The 21,967-nt window shown below is 44.2% G+C and overlaps 2 protein-coding genes across 2 annotated transcripts; one reads left to right on the top strand and one right to left on the bottom strand.

Moving 5' to 3' along the window:
- On the bottom strand, window positions 1-3,413 carry LOC118363518 (beta-crystallin A1-2-like). Its single transcript, XM_035744454.2, has 6 exons — window positions 3,221-3,413; window positions 2,495-2,577; window positions 2,246-2,364; window positions 1,132-1,273; window positions 826-968; window positions 1-634 (listed from the first exon to the last, which is right to left on the bottom strand). Exons 1-6 carry the CDS (start codon window positions 3,396-3,398, stop codon window positions 487-489), a joined length of 813 nt encoding a protein of 270 aa, XP_035600347.1. The 5' UTR covers window positions 3,399-3,413; the 3' UTR covers window positions 1-486.
- A 1,145-nt stretch (window positions 3,414-4,558) lies between these two features.
- On the top strand, window positions 4,559-6,556 carry LOC118363519 (beta-crystallin B1-like). The gene is made up of 6 exons (XM_035744455.1): window positions 4,559-4,610; window positions 4,885-4,979; window positions 5,117-5,235; window positions 5,401-5,533; window positions 5,741-5,883; window positions 6,034-6,556. The coding sequence occupies exons 2-6, from the start codon at window positions 4,890-4,892 to the stop codon at window positions 6,203-6,205; spliced, it is 657 nt and encodes a 218-aa protein (XP_035600348.1). The 5' UTR covers window positions 4,559-4,610; window positions 4,885-4,889; the 3' UTR covers window positions 6,206-6,556.
- The last annotated feature ends 15,411 nt before the right edge of the window (window positions 6,557-21,967 follow it).

Here is a 21,967-nt window from a genome sequence, read left to right on the forward strand (position 1 = left end):
TGAAGTGAGCATTAGTTTATTAAGTAACCTGTGGTTCAACCTCCTCTACACACATCACATCAGAGCTGCGCTACAGAGGCAGCCATCTTGAAACTGTTTTCTGAGGATACGTTGACTCCTCCTCTGGTTCGAGCACGGTGTGGGGCTTGGCTCCCCGCTCAGCCCAGTTGGCCTGGACAGAGGGGTTGGGGGGGGGGGGCTCAGGCTCAGGTAGAACAGCGCAGGTGTGTCTGTGTGCGGGTGCTCTAACCTGGTAAAAGACACGGTGTGTGTTATATCAGTATAGGTACGTCTGTGAGTGTCAGTATGTATGTGTGTGCGTGTCCCTGTGCTTTTACAGTGCGATATAGTCTGTTATCGTACCTCGCGCGGCTGTGAGTGTCAGTGGTACGTGGTGAATTAGTAGTTAGGGGCAACTGCTCTTCCTGTCAGGGTAAGGGGGGGTATGGGGTTGCTGTCCGTGGGGCTCTCAGCCTCTAGCCCCTCTTAATGCTGGATACGGCGGATAGACTGGATCTGGGGGGTCTGACAGTGGGAGCCCCAGTTCTTCCAGTGCTGGTAGTCTCCACTGTGTCTCTCACACTCCATGATGTACTGCTGGCCCCTGTAGCCGGGGAACTGGTAGCACACAAAGCTGAGGGAAAAGATAGGGGATATTAAGTAACACTGCGTTTTGGTGTCTCTGGCATGTGTATCAATGGTGTGCGCAAAGGATGAAACCACAGCTTCCACAGCTGTTTGCTCACCCGTTGTGTGTGTGTGTGTGTGTGTGTGTGTGTGTGTGTGTGTGTGTGTGTTTGCGGTGAATAATAGAGGCTAACATACGCGCCACACTGCACGTGCATGGAGCCGACCTCGGGCATGGACCAGCCCATGGCCTGCAGGGAGGGGTAGTCGTCACACAGCTCAACACTGCGGCCCATGAAGTTCTCTCTCTCAAAAATCATCATACGACTGCTCATGTGGGACTGAGAGAGAGAGGACTGTTACATACACACACACAAAGATGAACATATTCCAATATTTTTGGGGGAGTTTCTCAAGGAGAAGAATGAATATGTTTGGCCCAAAAAATGCATTGATACACATTCACATTTTCTCTCTCTCTCTCTCCTCTCACACTTTACTCACAGCACAATAGATGGGACGCAGGGACATGAGACGCTCCACATGGTAGGACAGGGAGCCGCTGTAGGCGTCCCAGTGGGGGTACTCTCCTCTCTCCAGGATGAACTGCTGGCCCTGGAAATCATGGTGCTCAAAGCCCACCCAGCTAGAGGGGAGAGAGAGAGTTAAACACATTGTACTAGCATCTTAAACACACACACTGAACCAGCCACTATACTATAAACCAAAACACCCACAGTCTACACATTCACTCATTCATCAGGTCAAGAGCTTCAAGATCATCTGTGTCCACATCACCAAGGACTTAATGTGGTCCTATCACACCAGCACAGTCGCAAAGAAGGTGCGACAGCGCCTCTTCCCACTCAGGAGGTTGAAAAGATTTGTCATGGCCCCACAGATCCTCCAAAACTTCTACAGCTGCACCATTGAGAGCATCTTGCCTGGTTGCATCGCCCTCGATCGCAAGCGCTACAGAGGGTGGTGCGGATGGCCTAGTACATCACTGCGGCCGAGCTCCCTGCCATCCAGGACCTCTATAACAGGCGGTGTCAGAGGAAGGCCCGGGAAAATTGTCAAAGACCCCAGTCACCCAAGCCACAGACTGTTCTCTCTGCTTCCGCACGGCAAGCGGTACAGGAGCGCCATGTCTGGGACCAAAAGACTCCTTAACAGCTTCTACCCCCAGGTCATAAGACTGCTGAACAATTGAATCAAATGGCTACTGCATTGTCCCTGTTTTACACTGGCCCTCTTACAATGACTCCGCACACTCACACATGCTTACACTGACAGTCCAACACACACATACACACACACACACATACACACAAAACACACACATGCATATTGATGACATACACACACGTTCACATTCTAGAGCCCCGTTATTGTTATTTATAGTGTTACTATTGTTCATTTTTATTTGCAAATGTTCTTACTTTTTAACATTGTTGGGAAAGGACTCGTAAGTAAGCAATTCACAGTACAGTCTATAGAGACACACACACACACACACACACACAGACACAGACACCGACACACAGAGTACACACCTGTATTCCTCTATCCCTAATCAATCATACACACTAAACAGACAGAACAGCGTGAGACTCACGCTCCACTCTCCACTCTGATGGAGCGGATGATGTCCAGACCACACTCGTGGATGTTACAGCACTCAGAGGTGAACTCCTGGCACTTGCCCTGGAAGTGCTCCTGCTCGAACACAGTCACCTACAGAGAGAGGGAGAGGGGGAAGAAATGGAAGATGAGGTAGAGAAAGGGACATTTAAGGTGACAGGGCCCATTCCACGTATGCAAAGGTGTGTGCCCCTGCATGTCTCTCAATTTAAAGGTGTGTTACCTTGAAGAAAGGAGCTATGCCCATTCCCGAGTTGACCAGGGTTTGCATCATTGGGGATCTAGTTGTTCTGTGCATCTTTACACCTAAAAGACAGGGGCAGACATTCAGTTACACAATCTCCCCAACTCTCTAACACTTGGTCACCTCAACACCAACAGTACACACATATGGAGTAAACATTTTTTTTATTTGTATTTTTTATTATATTACGGAATAACATAGAATCAAAGCTTCACACTGGTATTCAAGTGTACACGAATAAGTATAAATGTCACACCAAAACCTATTCCTTTAACACGTCACAAATGTCACTAAACAGTCTTGGATGAACGACCTGTCCCCTAAACTAAATGGTATATTAATAATGCCGATCAATGAATCTATGATTAAGCAACATTACTTTGTTTTATCTAACAAGCTTGCTCCCTAGTATAGCCAGTCGTATAAGACTAGCGATAAGACAGCACATCGTTTATTGTCCATTCAAGTTAGTAGGCTACACCCGCATGCAACAGCGCAATATGGAAACCAGGATAAGTTAAACGAGTTCATACATTATGTAGCCAATCTATGCAATGTGCAATGCAGGTTAACGTGTTGTTACATGGTTAGTGCTTTTTGGTGAGTTTAAAATTAATGTGTAAAAGCGTCTTGAATAAACCCATTATAATATATCTTACTGTCCATATAATTTTCATTAAATTCGTAACGGAGTTGGCACCTTACCTAGTTTGGCACTTATTCGTGATGAGCTCGGGAGTGGCACGCGCTTAACGCTATCTCGCGAAGAGCTTTTGAGAGATCCTGGCGCTTCAGTTTTATATGGACTGACGAGAAGCGCGCCTCTTGGAGCGCGTCCATTGTGCAGGGCTTTGGGGCGCGCACAGTAACTTTTTCCCCACATGGAACACTGGACCACAGCGTGCTCCTGTTCTTGTTGGTCGTTCCATCGAAACCGCGCGACACGCCAGCTCAGCACATGTTATGGAACGCCAGTCCTTTCTGTGCACGTCCATCGGAGTTGGCCCAGAATGAGAAAAGAACAATAGTAACCCGGTCAATTCGTGCTGATCAGCAGTCTGGCGTGTGGCGGTCACAAAGACCGGGATAGAAGGGGGGATTAATGGCGGAAAAAAGGGTCAGTATACACATATGCATAAAATATAAAATGGACAGGATGGAAAAGTTTGAGTATGAGAACGTTTTTGACATATCTTCAATAGTATTACTTCAGTCTCCAAACACACACAAACAAACACATGCCTGAATCATGCCACACATCCATCCTTGAGTTATATACTGTCCATAATATCCTGGGCCCTCCAAACACAGAAACGTATCAAGGCAAAAATAAAATAATGAATTAACACCGCACCACTCAACGTCACTCCTCATACTTCACCTAAATCATACTGACACCTTATAGACATTATACTATCTTAATCAAAACCATGTAGTCTGATAATGTGAGTTCCAATAATGCATCAATTAAACAGTATTTATTAATGACGGCTTCAGGCCTGAGCTCCGATTCAACTGTCTCAAAACGAATTGCGATGAGACGAGACTAGACGACCAGAAATGTTCCTTTTCTAACGTAAACTGGTGACTGATTACAATCATGATCAGATGATATAGCACAATGCACATGTCCTCTCCTAGTGTAAATAGGGAGCCTATTCAGTAAATATCATGGACACAATGAATTAAACCAATATCCCACACAATAGCCATGTACATACAGGTCTTTGTAACTGGTTATAAAAACTTCATTTTGTGTGCTTACTTATAACATATACTTTTACTGTGTTCTGTCTCTATCTCTCAGATACTTGATCTGTTTGTGGTTGACCCTATCACCAGTGTTCCACTATCAACCCCCCTCCAATCCTTCTCAATGAACTATGGAACTCATTGGTCCCTGTGGCTGGCCCCCTCTCCTCTGGCTGTCCCTCTCTGATGATGCGGTGGTTCTATTGTCCCGTGGTTCTGACCTCAGCAGGTTTGTTTCTCTGTGTCTAATCCCCCTCCTCTGGGCGCCAGCGTATAAAAGGGTGGGGCACGCTCCGAGCCACACACACTCTCAGAGTGAGGCAGATCACATACACACACACAGGTAAGAGCAGCAGACAAACATACATCATACACATGCTGGTCGCTGCATACACAGGTAAAGGAAGGAGGGTGGGAGACAGAAGTGTTTCATTTTCAAATCAGTAATTACAAGTAGCTAGTTATAATAATACATGTCACATTGATAGTACACATCACTATATTAAAACACATAGACTGTGTCCCCAACCCCATCCTTTCCCCAAATATCCCTCTATTCCCATGATACCATCCATTCCATTCACTCCATGCTCATCCCCCTCTCTCTCTCCCTCCAGTCATCATGTCCAGTGATAAGTCCAAGGCTGCCTCCCAGACCGATGGGAAGGCTACCCAGAGCAAGAAGTCCGAGATGGGCATGATGTCCTACAAGGCAAGTAGCCCCCAACTAAACAGGACTTCTCCTGGATCCAATCTAATGGAATACCAGTGGATCACTGATACAGTCAGACATCATCAGCGTTTATGTTGTACTCATCTGTCTGTCTCTCTCCTTCTCTGCCCCCCCAGATGTTTGTGTTCGACCAGGAGAACTTCCAGGGTCGCATGGTTGAGATCAGCAACGAGTGCATGAACGTGTGTGAGATGGGCATGGACCGCGTCCGCTCCCTCCGCGTTGAGTGTGGACCGTAAGTCAACCACTCCAGTTGCTTTAACTATATGTTAGTTGCTAGTAATGTAATATTGTCCTGCTATCTCTGTAGCTTTGTGGGATAATGGTAGAAGTGGCATCATAATTAGATATGTCAACGCGGCTGTGCAGTCATGTGACACTGCCTTTCTCTCCTGTGTAGCTTCGTGGGCTTCGAGCAGATGAACTTATGTGGTGAGCACTACATCCTAGAGAAGGGAGAGTACCCCCGTTGGGACTCTTGGAGCAACTGCCAGAAGAACGACTACCTGCTGTCCTTCAGGCCCGTCCGCATGGTGGGTACACTCCTCTCGCCTTCCACCATTCCTCTCTCTCTTTGTCATCTGTCAATTCTGTTCTCTCATTTTTCTCTCTGACTTTTCTCTCTCTCTCTCTCTGCTCTATAACTCTCTCTCCATCTTTGTCTCTCTCCTGTAAAATGTCTCTCCTTTGGAAGACCTCCCTCATAATCACACACCTCTATCCTTTCCCCTCTCTCCCAGGACCCAGAGAAGCACAAGATCTGCCTGTACGAGGTTGGAGAGTTCAAGGGTCGTAAGATGGAAATCATGGACGATGACGTTCCCTCTCTGTTCTCCTACGGCTTCACCGACAGGGTCGGCAGCATCATGGTCAGCTGCGGAACGTAAGTGTTGCCAGTTCAACAATTCAGCGAAAGCAATCAGTTTAATTTCACAATTAAGAACACATAGAACTAGAAAGAAAAGACTGTGGGAGAACGTCTGTAGTGACCTACGTAGTGACATCATTGTTTTTTCTCCATCCACACCCCCAGCTGGGTGGGCTACCAGTTCCCCGGATACCGTGGCTCCCAGTACCTGCTGGAGAAGGGCGACTTCAAACACTTCAACGAGTATGGCGCCCGCCACCCCCAGTTCCAGTCCGTGAGGCGTATCCGCGACATGCAGTGGCACCAGCAGGGATGCTACACTATGGCCAGCAAGTGAGGCTCAGGGAAGGAGAGAAAGAGAAAGAGCAGAAGAGAGGGAGAGGGGCGGAGGAAGAGAGAGAGAGGGGGAGAGATGTCTGAGGCCTTGCTGAACCCCTGGCTGAAGCCAACAATCTGAAACAGCAAGGAAGAGGGACCGCCTGGCAAGAGAACACCTGAAAATCAGACAACCCCTCCATCACTCTCTATCTCTACTCCTCTCTTTCTCTCCTGTGGTCCGACCTTGTACCATGGGAAAAGGATCTTCTATATCCTCCCCCCACTTCCTGACCCTGTGCATCGCACACCCTCTCTGCTGTACAGAATCCTGGCCAACTTTTCAATAAAATGGAAAATCTTGATTTCAAAACGTTGTCTTTTGTATTGTGACCGATGACTCTCATGACCAAGGTGACACCGTGTGAATAGAAGTGCTAACAGGTCATAACATGAAAATCATATCAGTACAGATTCATCAATGTTGAGGTCAAAGGTAATCAAAATACACATACCGATAAGAGAATATGCAACAACAAAAAAACATGAAAAATATATACAAATGAGACGATTTGAGATGAAGTCAGAGCTGAGCACTGCAGGTCATTTTCAACTCCTCAGTCCTCTCCACTCCTGTGCATTAGGTGGTGCTCATAAATCAACTGTCCACCAACGAAACAGTATAGGCATTTTAATGTCATAGATTTTTCCCCGTGGAAACTTGTGGAATAGACACCGTCTGGAATGCGGTTTAAAACTCTGTTCCATCTGACTGCGCAATCTACTGTCTCATCAGCCCAGCCAGGCAATTTATAAACTTGGTCTCCACTATAAAAATCATCAAGACATTATCTCACATTTCTTTTAGACTAACATTTAGTTTCCAACAGTGGAGATTTGTATAAACCTTGCTGTCTGTCTCTCTGACGTTTGAGAAATTGTTTCAATATTCAAATTCGATCTCCAGCTGTCCCATAGTAATGAACATGTTGGGAATTAGGACAAGACAGGCAGGCAGGCAGCGTTTCTCAGCCAGTCGAAATCATGAATCACCTGGCATAATTGTTATGGATACAGTATATACAAATAAATATTAGTTGAAAAAAATGTCAAATGAAACGAAGTGCAGCTAGTTTGCAGTCTTTCCAGCTTCAGTTTGAAGTGATTGGGTTAGCTGTGTTGTTGGCTAGCTCCTCTGAACAACAGTGTCTTGACGAGTGAGCACATTTTCTATGCCAGGCGAAATTACGCCTCATTAGCTCATTGTCCTGGATGTATTCAAATAAATGTCACTAGAAAACAGCTTAAACAAACGTAAATGCAGCTACTGTTGTTATTCTGGCTGCACTGTTTGACGTGACTGTAAGTTAGCCGTAGTTGGCTAGGGCTTTGAGTACGCCAGCCAGGGCTTTGAGTACGCCAGCCGCTCCCGTTCTGACATGCTGGGCTCAGACTCTGAGTCAGATGACAAGGAGAGGGAAGAGGACCCCACCTGGGTGCCTTTCGACCCCCAGACCCTCCAGGATGACCCAGACGCCGACATCCTTGCTCTTCGAGGGTGTCCCCGCTGCGGCACAGGAAAAAAAACATCATAATGTCGAGGTTAAAGAGGAAGAGGTAGAGGTGGTGGTGGTGTCCTACTCCTTGTCTCTGGAACCCAAAAAGAAACCCAAAGACTGTGCCTGCCAGGAGTGCGGGAAGGCCTTCAATCCCAGCACGACTGGGAAAGGCATTCACACTCATAGCATGGAGAAGCCGTTCCCCTGCCCCTGCTGCGACAGACGCTTCAACGAAAGTAGGAACATGCTTAAACACAATGCTGATCCACCACCTCTGGTTAGAATGTGGCACTGGGATCTCAGAGAGGGGGAATCTCAGCAGGTACAGGGCCCACATCCATGGCAGTATGCCCAAGTCCCAATGTGAGGACTGTGGGAAGACCTACATAGCCTGCTCTGGGCTGGCCCAGTAATTCTAGGGGTCTACAATTACGGCCAAGTTTCACCAGGTACTACCTCTAGCGATCAAACTATTGAAGATCAGTCATTTCTAATGGGGGAGGAGACATTCAACAACTTATCTGCCGGCCGGTGACTAGAGAGCTCGCTGGGAGAGTTCGGTGATTCCTTATGGCAAGGTATTTCTTGCAGCATAACGGGGTGGGAGGATTGAGGGATGGGAAGTTTCATGAATCGAGAGAACATAATGACATTGATTATGAAAAACAGTGCAAGTGAACAGAGAAAATTTGTTTTAAAAAATCTGTATGATAGATGACGAGATTATATCCAGCCTATATTTTATTATACAATACCTCGTATCAATACTTTTTCATGCTTTTGAAAAATATTTTCAGGCATTTTATTTTCTCAAGACTTTACTTGATGACAACTGGACGTGAAGGACTGAATGTATGTTAATGTTTGTCCTCCCGAAGAGAGAGCTTTCACCGTGAGTGCCTTTCTGAGTTGAGACAGAGAGAAATGCTTTATGAATGTGGGGATCTGTACTTCACTGTTAAAGTAAACAATCATGGGTCAAAATAGTGTGTGGTTGTGTTCCATACATCTTAAGGCCTGGATTCAATGCAAGGCACGTCATAACGCATAACGCTACTTTTAAGGGTAGTTTACCCTTGAGGCGACATGCACAGCGTTTGCTATGCACATTGTCGGCCGTCTAGTGTCATGGAAATCCAGAGAGACCTGGACAACCATCTTCAAACCAACATCTTTATTTAATATCGATTCATTATTGCAATAATGAGACTATTTAACCCAACACTCTTGACTGTTGGGCTGAGCAGCATAACCTTTACAGAAATGCAGAGTTCTTTATATAGCCGACACTAAGAATGCTTATTTATGGCTGGTTCCTCCCCTCCCATGCAGATCACGGGGCAAAGGGGTTGTTGTCTTAACCCCACCCTGGTTTAGTTTCCCAGATGCCAGGTGGATTTAGAGACAATGAAGGATTGTTCTAAACTCTTCCAGGCTATCTCTATCTGTGTTGCACTCACCACATATTGTCTATGGAATTCAGTCTTCAATTAATTTGTCAGCTCAAGCCATCTCTAGTGACCCATAAACCCAGATTAGCTGCAGGGAGTGGAGACCATAAAGACACAGCGTTAGTAGAACAGAAATGTCTTACCATTAGTTAAATATGAATTGCTAACCATTATTATCAAATAAATCAGGTAAATACGTAATTGTTTTATCACATTGCTCTATTACAAGGTTTAAAAAGATATTACGTTATCACTCAGAATTTTTCAGCAATCTAAGTCAGAGTATATTTTTCATCAGTACGAAATAAATCATCATGTTGATACTGAGCATACTGCCATTGGTCAGCATGTTTGAAACTAAAATTAGCATATCTTGTTGGACAAATCCAGGTAGTGACTCCCGGTTTAAGTTAAATGTATTCGGCTTAGTGCCTAATGAACAGAAAACAGGACAAGCATCATAATCCCATTATCTATAAGGCAACGTCTATGGCTATGTGCCATAAGCACAAACCTGCTATAGTTCCTCAGTTTTTATCATTACCATCTAAATGTAATTTTCTAATGGATATAATAAAATTGATTAGGATCATTTTCACTCTCAGGATCAGAGTTCACCCTCTCCATTCACCAAGGCATGCTGAGAATAGTATCAATCTCTTTGGCACACAACTTCTTTACACATGTCACAATCAGCATAAATCTATCAAAACAATCAACCCATAATACATGAATTGCTCCACTCATATAGTGATTAACATACTAAAAACTTACTCAAATCAATTACTCAGTTTTAAAAATAATTCCGTTTCCAAATCAGAATTAAAACTCAATTTAGAATGGCATTGCTCAATGATTCACATTGGTTCTGTCACTCAAAGTTAACACATCAACCCGGGCAGAATGCACCTTTATATTAACATACAATATATTCATCCTATAATTGTAGTATTAACTTTCTCATCACAATTCCAATAACTCAATGCACTCTTAGCCTAAATGACTATCCATTTAGCAGTGTGTAGACCTTCTCAATCAATCGGATACCCCAAAATAAACTATTTCAGACAAGTCTAAATCAATTATGGCATGGTAGACCTCTTTATCTCAAGACAGACACACCACTAATCATAGAATTACTTGGTTTTATTACATAGCCATCACTTAATCAGTTGCCAAGCCCAAGCTTCAAAAGACTCCTCTCAGTTCACTCAGAAAGAGAGTTCTAAGAACCCCACTCGATCGCATAATCTTGTAATTTTGCTACCATATGTCCCAATTTCAATGTCTAAGGAATAATCAGATTTTCCCAAACAGACTGTCTCACTATAGCCCCACCACAAACTCCTATTATGTCTTGTCTTTGCCAACCAGTATACCAGCAACATAAGAAATGTTTTGGAATGGCTCTCTCTTCATGCTCACTCCACGTGCTACAGGTTGCAGGCTCGGACTCAGGTCTCTCGGTAGAGGTGGTGCAGGCTCGGACTCAGGTCTCTCGGTAGAGGTGGTGCAGGCTCGGACTCAGGTCTCTCGGTAGAGAGGGTGCAGGCTCGGACTCAGGTCTCTCGGTAGAGGTGGTGCAGGCTCGGACTCAGGTCTCTCGGTAGAGGTGGTGCAGGCTCGGACTCAGGTCTCTCGGTAGAGGTGGTGCAGGCTCGGACTCAGGTCTCTCGGTAGAGGTGGTGCAGGCTCGGACTCAGGTCTCTCGGTAGAGGTGGTGCAGGCTCGGACTCAGGTCTCTCGGTAGAGGTGGTGCAGGCTCGGACTCAGGTCTCTCGGTAGAGGTGGTGCAGGCTCGGACTCAGGTCTCTCGGTAGAGGTGGTGCAGGCTCGGACTCAGGTCTCTCGGTAGAGGTGGTGCAGGCTCGGACTCAGGTCTCTCGGTAGAGGTGGTGCAGGACAGGGCCGTATTGAACTCCTTTGCCGCTCTTCTTCAGCTGGTTAGAGGGGTTGAGGTCCACACTGTTTGGTCAAATTGTCCCTTCCTTGCATCGAGATACTCTACCATCTTCGCCATAATCTCGAAAAAGGACAGATCAGAACAACAGTATTGTTCAGTTCATGTCTGATTCAGGAAATCCAGACAAGCAATTCAAGAAATGCAAACAAATGATTTATGACAAATGACAAATAACTACTAAATAACTACTACTACCAATATTCTCAATGCAAATCTCTAACACACATGTCAAAGAGAATAACACATTCCGTTGAAACAATTTCCAACTTGGTTAATACTCCCTTATCATACTGTCAACCTCATCGCAGACTAACAGGGTCAGGAAGTTAGACCTCTAACCCACCGGGAGAAATCCCAACGATCCAGCAGACCCGATCTGGTGAGATTTGTATAGAAACAAAACAACCAACGATACACCATTCAATACACATCACTACACATCACTCAAGGTGTGTAAACTTTCATCCAAAAGCCTCAGAGGACTGGTAATTCCCCCATTTTGACAGGACTCACCACCTGAGTAGTGTGTAAAAAAAAACAACACTGAATCAAATTAGAATTACTACCCTTAATAACGCCATTAAAAAAAACAACTTCCTTATTTAAAAATAGGCTAGAGACGGGTCTATCCTTCTCGTGGTGTGAATCACACATATGACTATTAATTATAAACTTCTCTGTAATTATGAGTATTACAAATTACCTTAAAATCAGTATTAAATATCACCTTTAAAATCATCCAATTACCACACAGCTTTCTAGTGAGGGCGATCAAACCACACTAGAAAGTCAGGACAAGGCGATTCAAACCTTTAAAATAAGTGTTTCTATCACGACTTATGGTGAGACCCAGATGCCGACACAGGAGGCAGATGGTTTGAGCTCTGATATTTATTATAGTCCAAGGGATAGACAAAAGGCAGGTCGGGGACAGGCAAGAGTTCATAGCCAGGGCAGAGTCCAAAACGGTACAGAGCGGTAGGCAGGCTTGAGGTCAGGGGCAGGCAGAGTGGCCAAGCAGGCAGGCTTGAGGTCAGGGGTGAGCAGAGTGGTCAGGCAGGCGGGCTCAGAGTCAGGACAGGCAAGGGTCTCAACCAGGAGGACAGGAAAAAGAGAGACTGGGGAAAACAGGAGCTGAGAGAAAAACGCTGGTTGACTTGGCAAACAAGACAAACTGGCACAGACAGAAACCCCAGGTATAAAGATAAGTGGGGAAGATGGGCAACACCTGGAGGGGGGTGGAGACAAGCACAAGGACAGGTGAAACAGATCAGGGTGTGACAGTTTCTTTCTCTATTTGACAAAGTATTTAAAAACAGTGAAACATTTCATACATTCCATATCCAAAGGTCACAGTAAGCTTCTTCAGTACATTTCTTATCAAAATAATTCACGTGTTCAATTAAAACTCAGAAAAGAAAAAAGTCAGAATTCCACGTGTGTGCCCCTTTAAAATACATATCCTCAAACATGTGAAAAACACAATAAAGGCTCATTAAAAAGACCACTCATAATAAATCAGACATAGCATAAAAAACAAGCTACATTAGCCAGGCCCTAGTTAAGGTTTCCCTTAACATACATACTGTCGTGGACTTCCATCAGTCCTGGAAGACAGAATCCAACACAAACACAAAATACAATGTTCCATTAAGTGGAATAGACACCTTCTGAAGAAAACAATCCCAGAGCCCCTTTCCGATAATCTTATCAGTTGAAAAACTGAAGGAGAGCGACACACTCTAGGAGCTCAGATGCAATAATTGAAATAACCTAATAACCAACGTTTCGACAGACAAGCTGTCTTCATCAGGGTATAATGACAAACACAGCGGGGTGACTAGTTTATATGGTGTCAAAGGACACACACAGGTGTCTGTAATCATGGCCGGGTGTGGCCTGATATCATTGGTTAATTCTCATATATTAAAATAGCATGCAAAAAACATAACTCGGTAGCATACGATCCTAAATACAATTTGGCTACATAAGCCTACAAACATTTACAATAGCAAACTCGCAATAATCACAAGAATGGCTTCAGATCAAAGTCTCCGATGAGACTGAAGGGAGCAAGGGTCTTTAAATGAAAGCCTCTCATTTGAACAATAAATTGTAGGGAGGGTGGGAGGGTGACATGTTCGATGCCAATATAACGTAGGAACGAAATCGGGTGGTTTGCTTCCAAAAAGTTGGCCTCAACTGGGTAAATCAAGTTTTTGCACCTAATGGTGCTACGATGCTCCGAGATTCGTACTTTTAATTTGCGCTTTGTTTTACTCATATAATTTTTTACCACAAGGACAAGTTATAAGATAAATAACTGCCTTAGTGGAGCACGTAATAACACCTTTGATTGGGATTTGTTTCCCTGTTTGGGGGTGGTTGAAGGATCTAAGTGTCATTGCATTGAGCACAGCCATTACACTTGTAGTTTCCATCTGGTAGGGGCACAAATAGACGTTGTGCAGGGATATCTTGGGGTGGTAAATCAGAGTTTACCAATTGATCTCTAAGTTTTCTGCCCCTCGAGAATACAACCAAGGGAGGGTCCGAAAACACATTACCGATACTGTCATCGAATCTTAGAATGTGGCAATGTTTGTGAACGATTCCCTTAATTTGTTCAGAGCACTTTGAATGGCGGGTAGTTAATACGCAAGAATGCTTCTATTTGCAAGACTGACCTTGAAAAAGGTCATGTCTTGTTATGTTTTGAATTTTCTCAATGGCAGTATTAATCTGAACATTTTTGTGGCCCCCTCTCCTTGAATTGACTGTATGGCAAACTGTTTTTCAAGGGAAGTGGGGGACAACTATCAGCCCTCAACAAACTGTTACGATCAGTAGGTTTCCTGTAGAAATCAGTATATAGAACATTATCTTCAAACAAGATCAGAAGATCAAGGAAACTGATTTGACGTGTGTTAGATTACACAGTAAATCTCAGATATTCAGAACAGGAGTTAAGAAAAGCATGGAACGCCTGGAGCTGTTTTTCATCACCCCTCCATAGAACAAAAATATCATTAATGTACCGTTTCCAAATAATACTGTAATCTAGAAAACATTTTTTGAGAGGACTGAAAATAGACTGTTTCTCCATGTAACCCACATACAAATTAGCATAATTAGGAGCCATGGGGGATCCCATAGCAGTACCCTTCGTCTGAATGAAGAAATAATTTAGAAACATGAAGTAGCGCCCCTTCTGAGGATACAATAGTCCCTTTTCCAGTACACAACACACTGACGTCATGCACATAAACTCAACAGAAAAAGGATATGCCTTAGGCATGCTGCAAGGAGGCATGAGGACTGCAGATGTGACCAGGGCAATAAATTGCAATGTCCGTACTGTGAGATGCCTACGACAGCGCTACATGGAGACAGGACGGACAGCTGATCGTCCTCGCAGTGGCAGACCACGTGTAACAACACCTGCTCAGGATCAGTACATCCGAACATCACACCTGCGAGACAGGTACAGGATGGCAACAAGAGCTGCCCGAGTTACACCAGGAATGCACAATCCCTCCATCAGTGCTCAGACGGTCTGCAATAGGCTGAGAGAGGCTGGACTGAGGGCTTGTAGGCCTGTTGTAAGGCAGGTCCTCACCAGACATCACTGGCAACAACGTTGCCTATAGGCACAAACCCACCGTCGCTGGACCAGACAGGACTGGCAAAAAGGGCTCTTCACTGACGAGTCGCGGTTTTGTCTCACCAGGGGTGATGGTCGGATTTGCGTTTATCGTTTAAGGAATGAGCGTTACACCGAGGCCTGTACTCTGGAGTGGGATCAATTTGGAGGTGGAGGGTCCGTCATGGTTTGGGGCAGTGTGTCACAGCCTCATTGGACTGAGCTCGTTGTCATTGCAGCCAATCTCAACGCTGTGCGTTACAGGGAAGACATCCTCCTCCCTCGTGTGGTACCTTTCCTGCAGGCTCATCCTGACATGACCCTCCAGCATGACAATGCCACCAGCCATACTGCTCGTTCTGTGTGGGATTTCCTGCAAGACAGGAATGGGATCTTTTGGATCGGAGGGTGGGGGCTAGGGCCATTCCCCCCAGAACTCTCTGGGAACTTGCAGGTGCCTTGGTGGAAGAGTGGAGTAACATCTCACAGCAAGAACTGGCAAATCTGGTGCAGTCCATGAGGACGAGATGCACTGCAGTACTTAATGCAGCTGATGGCCACACCAGATACTGACTGTTACTGTAATGAGGTGCGTGCTGGTGGCAGTGAAGTCAGGCGCAGGAGAACAAAATTTGTATAAACGGAGTTATTTATTAAATGCTTACAAACTCCGAAAACCAACATACAAAATAAAGAAAGTGGGTAAAAACCCTCGCACATCATAACATACTTGGCACCAATACATACATCGAACAATTCCCAACAAGGACATGGGGGAAAACAGAGGGAAAATATACAACAAGTAATTTAGGGATGTTGAAACCAGGTGAGTGTGAAAACAAGGCAAAACAAATGGAACATGAAAAATGGATCGGCGATGACTAGAAGACCGGTGACGTCGACTGCCGAACACCGTCCGAACAAGGAGAGGAACCGACTTCGGCAGAAGTCGTGACAGTTACTTTTGATTTTGACCCCACTTTGTTCAGGGACACATTATTCAATTTCTGTTAATCACATGTCTGTGGAACTTGTTCAGTTTATGTCTCAGTTGTTGAATCTTGTTATGTTCATACAAATATTTACACATGTTAAGTTTGCTGAAAATAAACGCAGTTGACAGTGAGAGGAAGTTTATTTTTTTTCTGAGTTTATTTCAGCCAATGTTATAATGCATGCACTGGAAGGTAGTTCATTAGGGTCACGTTGCAGAAGAAAATGTTCCATAGCTTCAATACCGCCCTCGTGTGGAAGATTTGTGTAATAACGACTCAACATCGAAAGTAACTAACAAAGTGTTATATGGGAGAGGATCAAGTGATTCAGTAATAGAGATAATACTGCTGGTGTCCTTTACAATTGAAGGAGGGGAGCTGTTCTGCGAGTGGTCTAATAAAAAAGTAATCAAAAGTCGATAGAGGGGCGTTACTGCGTCAATGCCCGCTACAATAGGGCACCCTGGAGGTCTTGTGCAATTTCGGCAAAGTATAGGAAGTGGCAATTTTAGAGTGTTGAGTAGCCAAAAAGTCGTGTTCTTTTTTGGTTATCTGACCAGAACTCAAAATACCCATTTAGGACAGTAAAGATCGTGTTCTGAAATTGGGCAGTGGGGTCACTTCTGAGTTTCTTGTAATAGGTGTTGTCAAGCAGTTGTCTATGACACTCATTTACATAAACTGTCCTATCCATGAGCACAACCGACCCACCCTTATCAGCAGGGCGGGTAAGGACTGACGTATCGGATTGTATATTGTTTTCATCCTGAGGTAAATGATGGAAAGATATGTACTCCTGTTTGTTCTTAAGGAGATGAACAACATATTTTTCAACGAGTCTGCAATATGTCTCAATAGAGTGATTGCAATTGGCTGGAGGTACAAAACAACGCTTACTTCTAAAAGGAGTTAGAGTATGTGCAGGTGAGCAACCTACATGTTCAGTAGAAATATCACGAGTTGGGGAGCTAAAGTATTCCCTTAAACGGATATTTCTAAAAAACGTATACATGGCTACCTTAACATCAAAATCGTTGCACTGAGTTGTAGGCACAAAATATAACCCTTTATTAAGCAAGGAGACATGGACAGTGCTCAATATCTTGTTTGATAAATTAAAGACACCCAGTCCCGTTGATTCTAGGACCGTGTGAACGTCCCCTATGAAAGTCGTTTCTTCTTACCGGGTCGGGTGCGGCATCTCGTCGGTGCGCATGCCGGCGGCCACCTCGGCCCTTCCGTCGGCTCACTCCCTCGTTGGATAAAAAACGCGACTGGAAGCAGATGAGGCGCTGGTTGTAGAGCGTTGGTCAGACTGGGGTGGATAGAAGTAAGCAGCTTCCCTCCTGCGTCTGTCATGGAGAGCAGGACCTCTTTTGTCAGAGTTTCTCCAGAAGTAGACTTTGTTCTTGGCCTTGTCACCCTCCCTAGGAGAGGGGGTGACCTCGAAAATGTATTGTTAAAACGAGAGGCTGCCTGGATCTTTAATTTAAAGACCCTTGCTCCCTTCGGTATCATCGTAGACTTTGATCTGAAGCCATTCTTGTGATTTTTCTATTGTAAATGTTTGTACGATTATATAGCCAAATTGTATCTATGATCGTATGTTATCAATTTATGTTATTTTGTATTCTATTTTAATATATGAGAATTAACCAATGATATCAGGCCACACCCGGCCATTATTACTGAGTCGGTGTGTGTCCGTTGACACCATATAAATTAGTTAGCCCGCAGTGTTTGTCATTATACCCCGATGAAAACAGCTTGTCTGTCGAAACGTTGGTTATTAGGTTATTTCAATTATTGCATCTGAGCTCCTCGAGTGTGTCGCTCTCCTTTAAGAGTTATATTCCGCTTGCCAGCATCTTGCCTAAATAGGTGTGCGTTTCTTTCGCCTCTAATTTTATCAATTTAACCTGTTGCATTAATTTAGTGAAAATATAAACCCCGTTGTAACATATCTAGAACCACAATATTCAATATTAAAACCTTCACTTTAAATACTTGACACTGTCCCACGTAATGGAAACAGATGATTGTTTTAAATGACATTACCTTCCTGCTCCAATTTACTGGTGTTACCTAAACTACAAAACCAAGCAACGATAATCAGAAACTGTCAAAGAATGTTTCTCATACCTCTACTTCAAAAGTCCCACTGCCTGCTCGCTTTCAACCGCAGCTAATCTATTTTACAATCTCAAGGCTCAATCCCTCTACTCATCATGTAACCTTGTATTGAAACGTCAGCTTTTCAAATTACTAAAATATTGCATCATTCGAGTGCTACCCAAACAGAAAACACTAATAACATATTACCATTCTCATACTTTCAACACTCATTAAGTTTACCTCAACCCTCCTTATCAATGTCTTTGTTGCTGTCACCCATCGTAAGATTTAGAAAATAAAACTAGAAGGAAATGTTTTCATTGTAGTCTACCCTGACAATATTACTCTATATTTAAACTGTTTTTTGTTTACATTTAACCTATATTTAAGTCAGTTAAGAACAAATTCTTATTTACAATGACGGCCTACACCCGCCATACCCGGACGATGCTGGGCCAATTGTGCGCCGCCTTATCGGACGCCCAATCATGTGATACAGCCTGGATTCGAACCAGGGACTGTAGTGACGCCTCTTGCACTGAGATGCAGTGGCTAAGACCTCTGCTTGATATTCCCTTTCTGCTTCACACTTATTGAACGTCTATTATTAGAAGATGTAATGTAATGCGCCAAATGTATAAAATACACTAGCCAATTCTTAAGGAAAAAACACATTCCGGTTGGCACAACACTCCAGCCTCTTACTGCCCACAACTTTGATCCATTGCTGTTGTAGCCTAGTTTTATCATGCAACAAATAATACCCATGTTTAGTTATCAGTTATGATCATAGCCACAGCTCTACTGATATTGCCAATCAGCTACTGTATTATTAGAATTAACACTTGCAATTCTTTGCAAGCATATATTTAGTTCATGATTCAGTGATTCAAATACGATTCTATTCTCAGTAGATTATTCCAGCACACTATTTAGGGTCTATGTTACTGACTGAAATCAGTATTTGAAATAAATTAGTCGGGCGCTGCTGCCGGAGTCTCCCGCCTGCCCGGCGCTGCTGCCGGTCAGTCTCCCGCCTGTCCCCGCTGCTGCCGGTTTGTGTCTCCCGCCTGTCCGGGCGCTGCTGCCGGAGTCTCCCGCCTGTCATTGGGCGCTGCTGCCGGAGTCTCCCGCCTGTCCTTCGCATGCTCGGCTCTGTAATGCTGCTGCACGGGAGAGGACCCTGCCCCTCTGTCCAGAGGAGCCGCCACCATGGACAGACACCCACCCGGACCCTCCCTATTGATTTGAGGTGCGTTCGGGAGTCCGCACCTTGGGGGGGGTTCTGTCACGCCCTGGTCGTAGTATTTTGTGTTTTTCTTCATGTATTTGGTCAGACCAGGGTGTGAGATGGGTTTTTGTATGTGGTGTGTAGATAGTGGGATTGTAGCTTAGTGGGGTGTTCTAGGTTAGTCTATGGCTGTCTGAAGTGGTTCTCAATCAGAGGCAGGTGTTTATTGTTGTTTCTGATTGGGAACCATATTTAGGCAGCCATATTCTTTGGTTGTATTGTGGATGATTGTCCTGAGTGTCTTGATGTCCTTGTGCTGTGTTAGTTGACACAAGTATAGGCTGTTTTCGTTTCGTTTATTGTTTTTGTAGTGTTTGTGTTTATTCGTGTTACGTTGTGTGATTAAACATGGATCGCAATATACACGCTGCAGTTTGGTCCGACTCTCCTTCACCACATGAAAACCGTGACAATTATCATTATCAAATTTCTAAGAAACTATTATAAACATACAATTTCTCATTTTCTCTCATATCTTCACAGAATCCATGTATAATGTAGGAACTCTTAGGTGCTCACATGAATTAATCACTCCGTGAATGAATCACTCCGTGAATGAACCACTCCGTGAATGAATGAACCACTCCGTGAATGAATGAACCACTCCGTGAATGAACCACTCCATGAATGAACCACTCCGTGAATGAATGAACCACTCCGTGAATGAACCACTCCATGAATGAACCACTCCGTGAATGAACCACTCCATGAATGAACCACTCCATGAATGAACCACTCCATGTGCGTTTCCAACGACTCTCCATCCCTACAAAGCAGCTCTATAATTTGGAAACTTATTATTCAAATTTAAATCAGCCTATTATACACATTTCTATATCTTATTATCCAAACTTCAGATTAACACTTATTTCCACACTCACACAACTCTCATATCACATTCACAAGACACATGGGGGAAATGAGAGAGGAGGAAAAAACGGTTAGCGCTGTTTTTAGATTTCAAACCCTGTTTATATGAACAGGGAAACCCATACCATTACCAAAATATTGCCTAATTATGGCCTCCCGGGTGCTGTACTGCAGTGTCAGCTGTGCCATCAGAGACTCTGGGTTCGTGCCCAGGCTCTGTCGTAACCCAGCCCCTCCCTTGGATCTTCAGGAGCGGTCAACAGGTGAAGTTGCAGATCACCTCCCCGTTGACAAAAATGCAGTGGAAATTCTTACTGAGTGAGACCTGGACAACCATCTTCAAACAATCATCTTTATTTAATATCGATTCATTATTGCAATAATGAGAGTAGTCAACCCAAAACTCTTGACTGTTGGGCTGAGCAGCATAACCTTTACAGAAATGCAGAGTTCTTTATATAGCCGACACTAAGAATGCTTAGTCATGGCTGGTTCCACTCCTCCCATGCAGACCAAGGGGCATCATAAGCCACTCTGGGTTCATCCTGTGGTTATCTACACGGGGGTTGTTGTCTTAAAACCCACGCTGGCTTAGTTTCCCAGATGCCAGAATGATTTAAAGGATTATTTAGCCTGTACAACTACAACTGGTTTTGGAGTTATAGTCTGGAGTAGGGCTGTTGCGGTGATCATATTACCGCGACACCGGTAGTCATGAGTTATGACCGCAGTCAAATTCCACGTGACCGCTGAGTCATGGTAGTCTCCTTTTATGCACTCTGGGTATGTGTTCAGTACCCAACTTGCTAACGACTGTCAGGTTGCTAATGACGTGGGACAACAGGTTGAAACTGAGTGGAAAACATGTTTTTTATGGATGTTGTTTCAAAGACAAACACAACAAAATGGACAGGGCTTTCTAAGGTGATGAATAATTGAAAACACAAGCCGATAAACAATGAGTATACCAAACATTAGGAACACCTTACCAATATTGGGTTGTACTCCCACCGTTTGCCCTCAGAACAGCCTCAATTCATCAGGGCATGGACTTTCCTGTTTGCTTATGAGTGTGGTTTTAGTGCCAGCATAGGTCTGTGGTGGTATGTAGACAGCTACGAAAATACAGATGAAAACTAGGTAGATAGTGTGGTCTACAGCCTATCATGAGATACTCTACCTCAGCGAAGCAAAACCTCAAAACTGCCTTAGATATCGTGCAACAGCTGTTGTTTACAAATATGCATAGGCCCCAGCCTTGTGTCTTACCAGAGGCTGCTGTTCTATCCTGCCGATGGAGTGTATAACCCACCAGCTGTATGTTATTAATGTGATCGTTCTGCCACAACTCGGTGAAACACAAGATATTACAGTTTTTAATGTCCCGTTGGTAGGATATACGTGCTTTCGGTTCGTCCCATTTATTTTCAGCGATTGAACGTTAGCTAACAGTACGAATGGCTAAGGCAGATTAACCACTTGTCGCCTGATCCCCACAAGACACCCTGATCTCTTTCCGTGAAATCTCCCTTTCTTTCTCCAGAAAATGACTGGGATGAAGGACTGTTCTGGTGTTTGGAGTATATCCTTCATGTCCGACTCATTAACGAAAGATTCTTTGTACAATTCGAGGTGAGTAATCGCTGTTCTGATGCCCAGAAGCTATTTTCGGTCATAAGAGAAGTTAGCAGCAACATTATGTACAAAATAAGTTGCAAACAAATGCAAAAAAAATGAACAAAATAGCACGGTTGGTTAAGAGCCAATAAAGCAGCAGCCATCCCCTCTGGCGCCATTAGACCCATGGTGCAGTTATTCATTACACTTTGGATGGTGTGTCTATACACCCAGTCACTACAAAGATATAGGCGTGCTTCCTAACTCAGTTGTCAGAGAG

Source organism: Oncorhynchus keta, chromosome 30, assembly GCF_023373465.1.
Source record: "Oncorhynchus keta strain PuntledgeMale-10-30-2019 chromosome 30, Oket_V2, whole genome shotgun sequence".
In the NCBI taxonomy this organism is placed as follows: domain Eukaryota; kingdom Metazoa; phylum Chordata; class Actinopteri; order Salmoniformes; family Salmonidae; genus Oncorhynchus; species Oncorhynchus keta.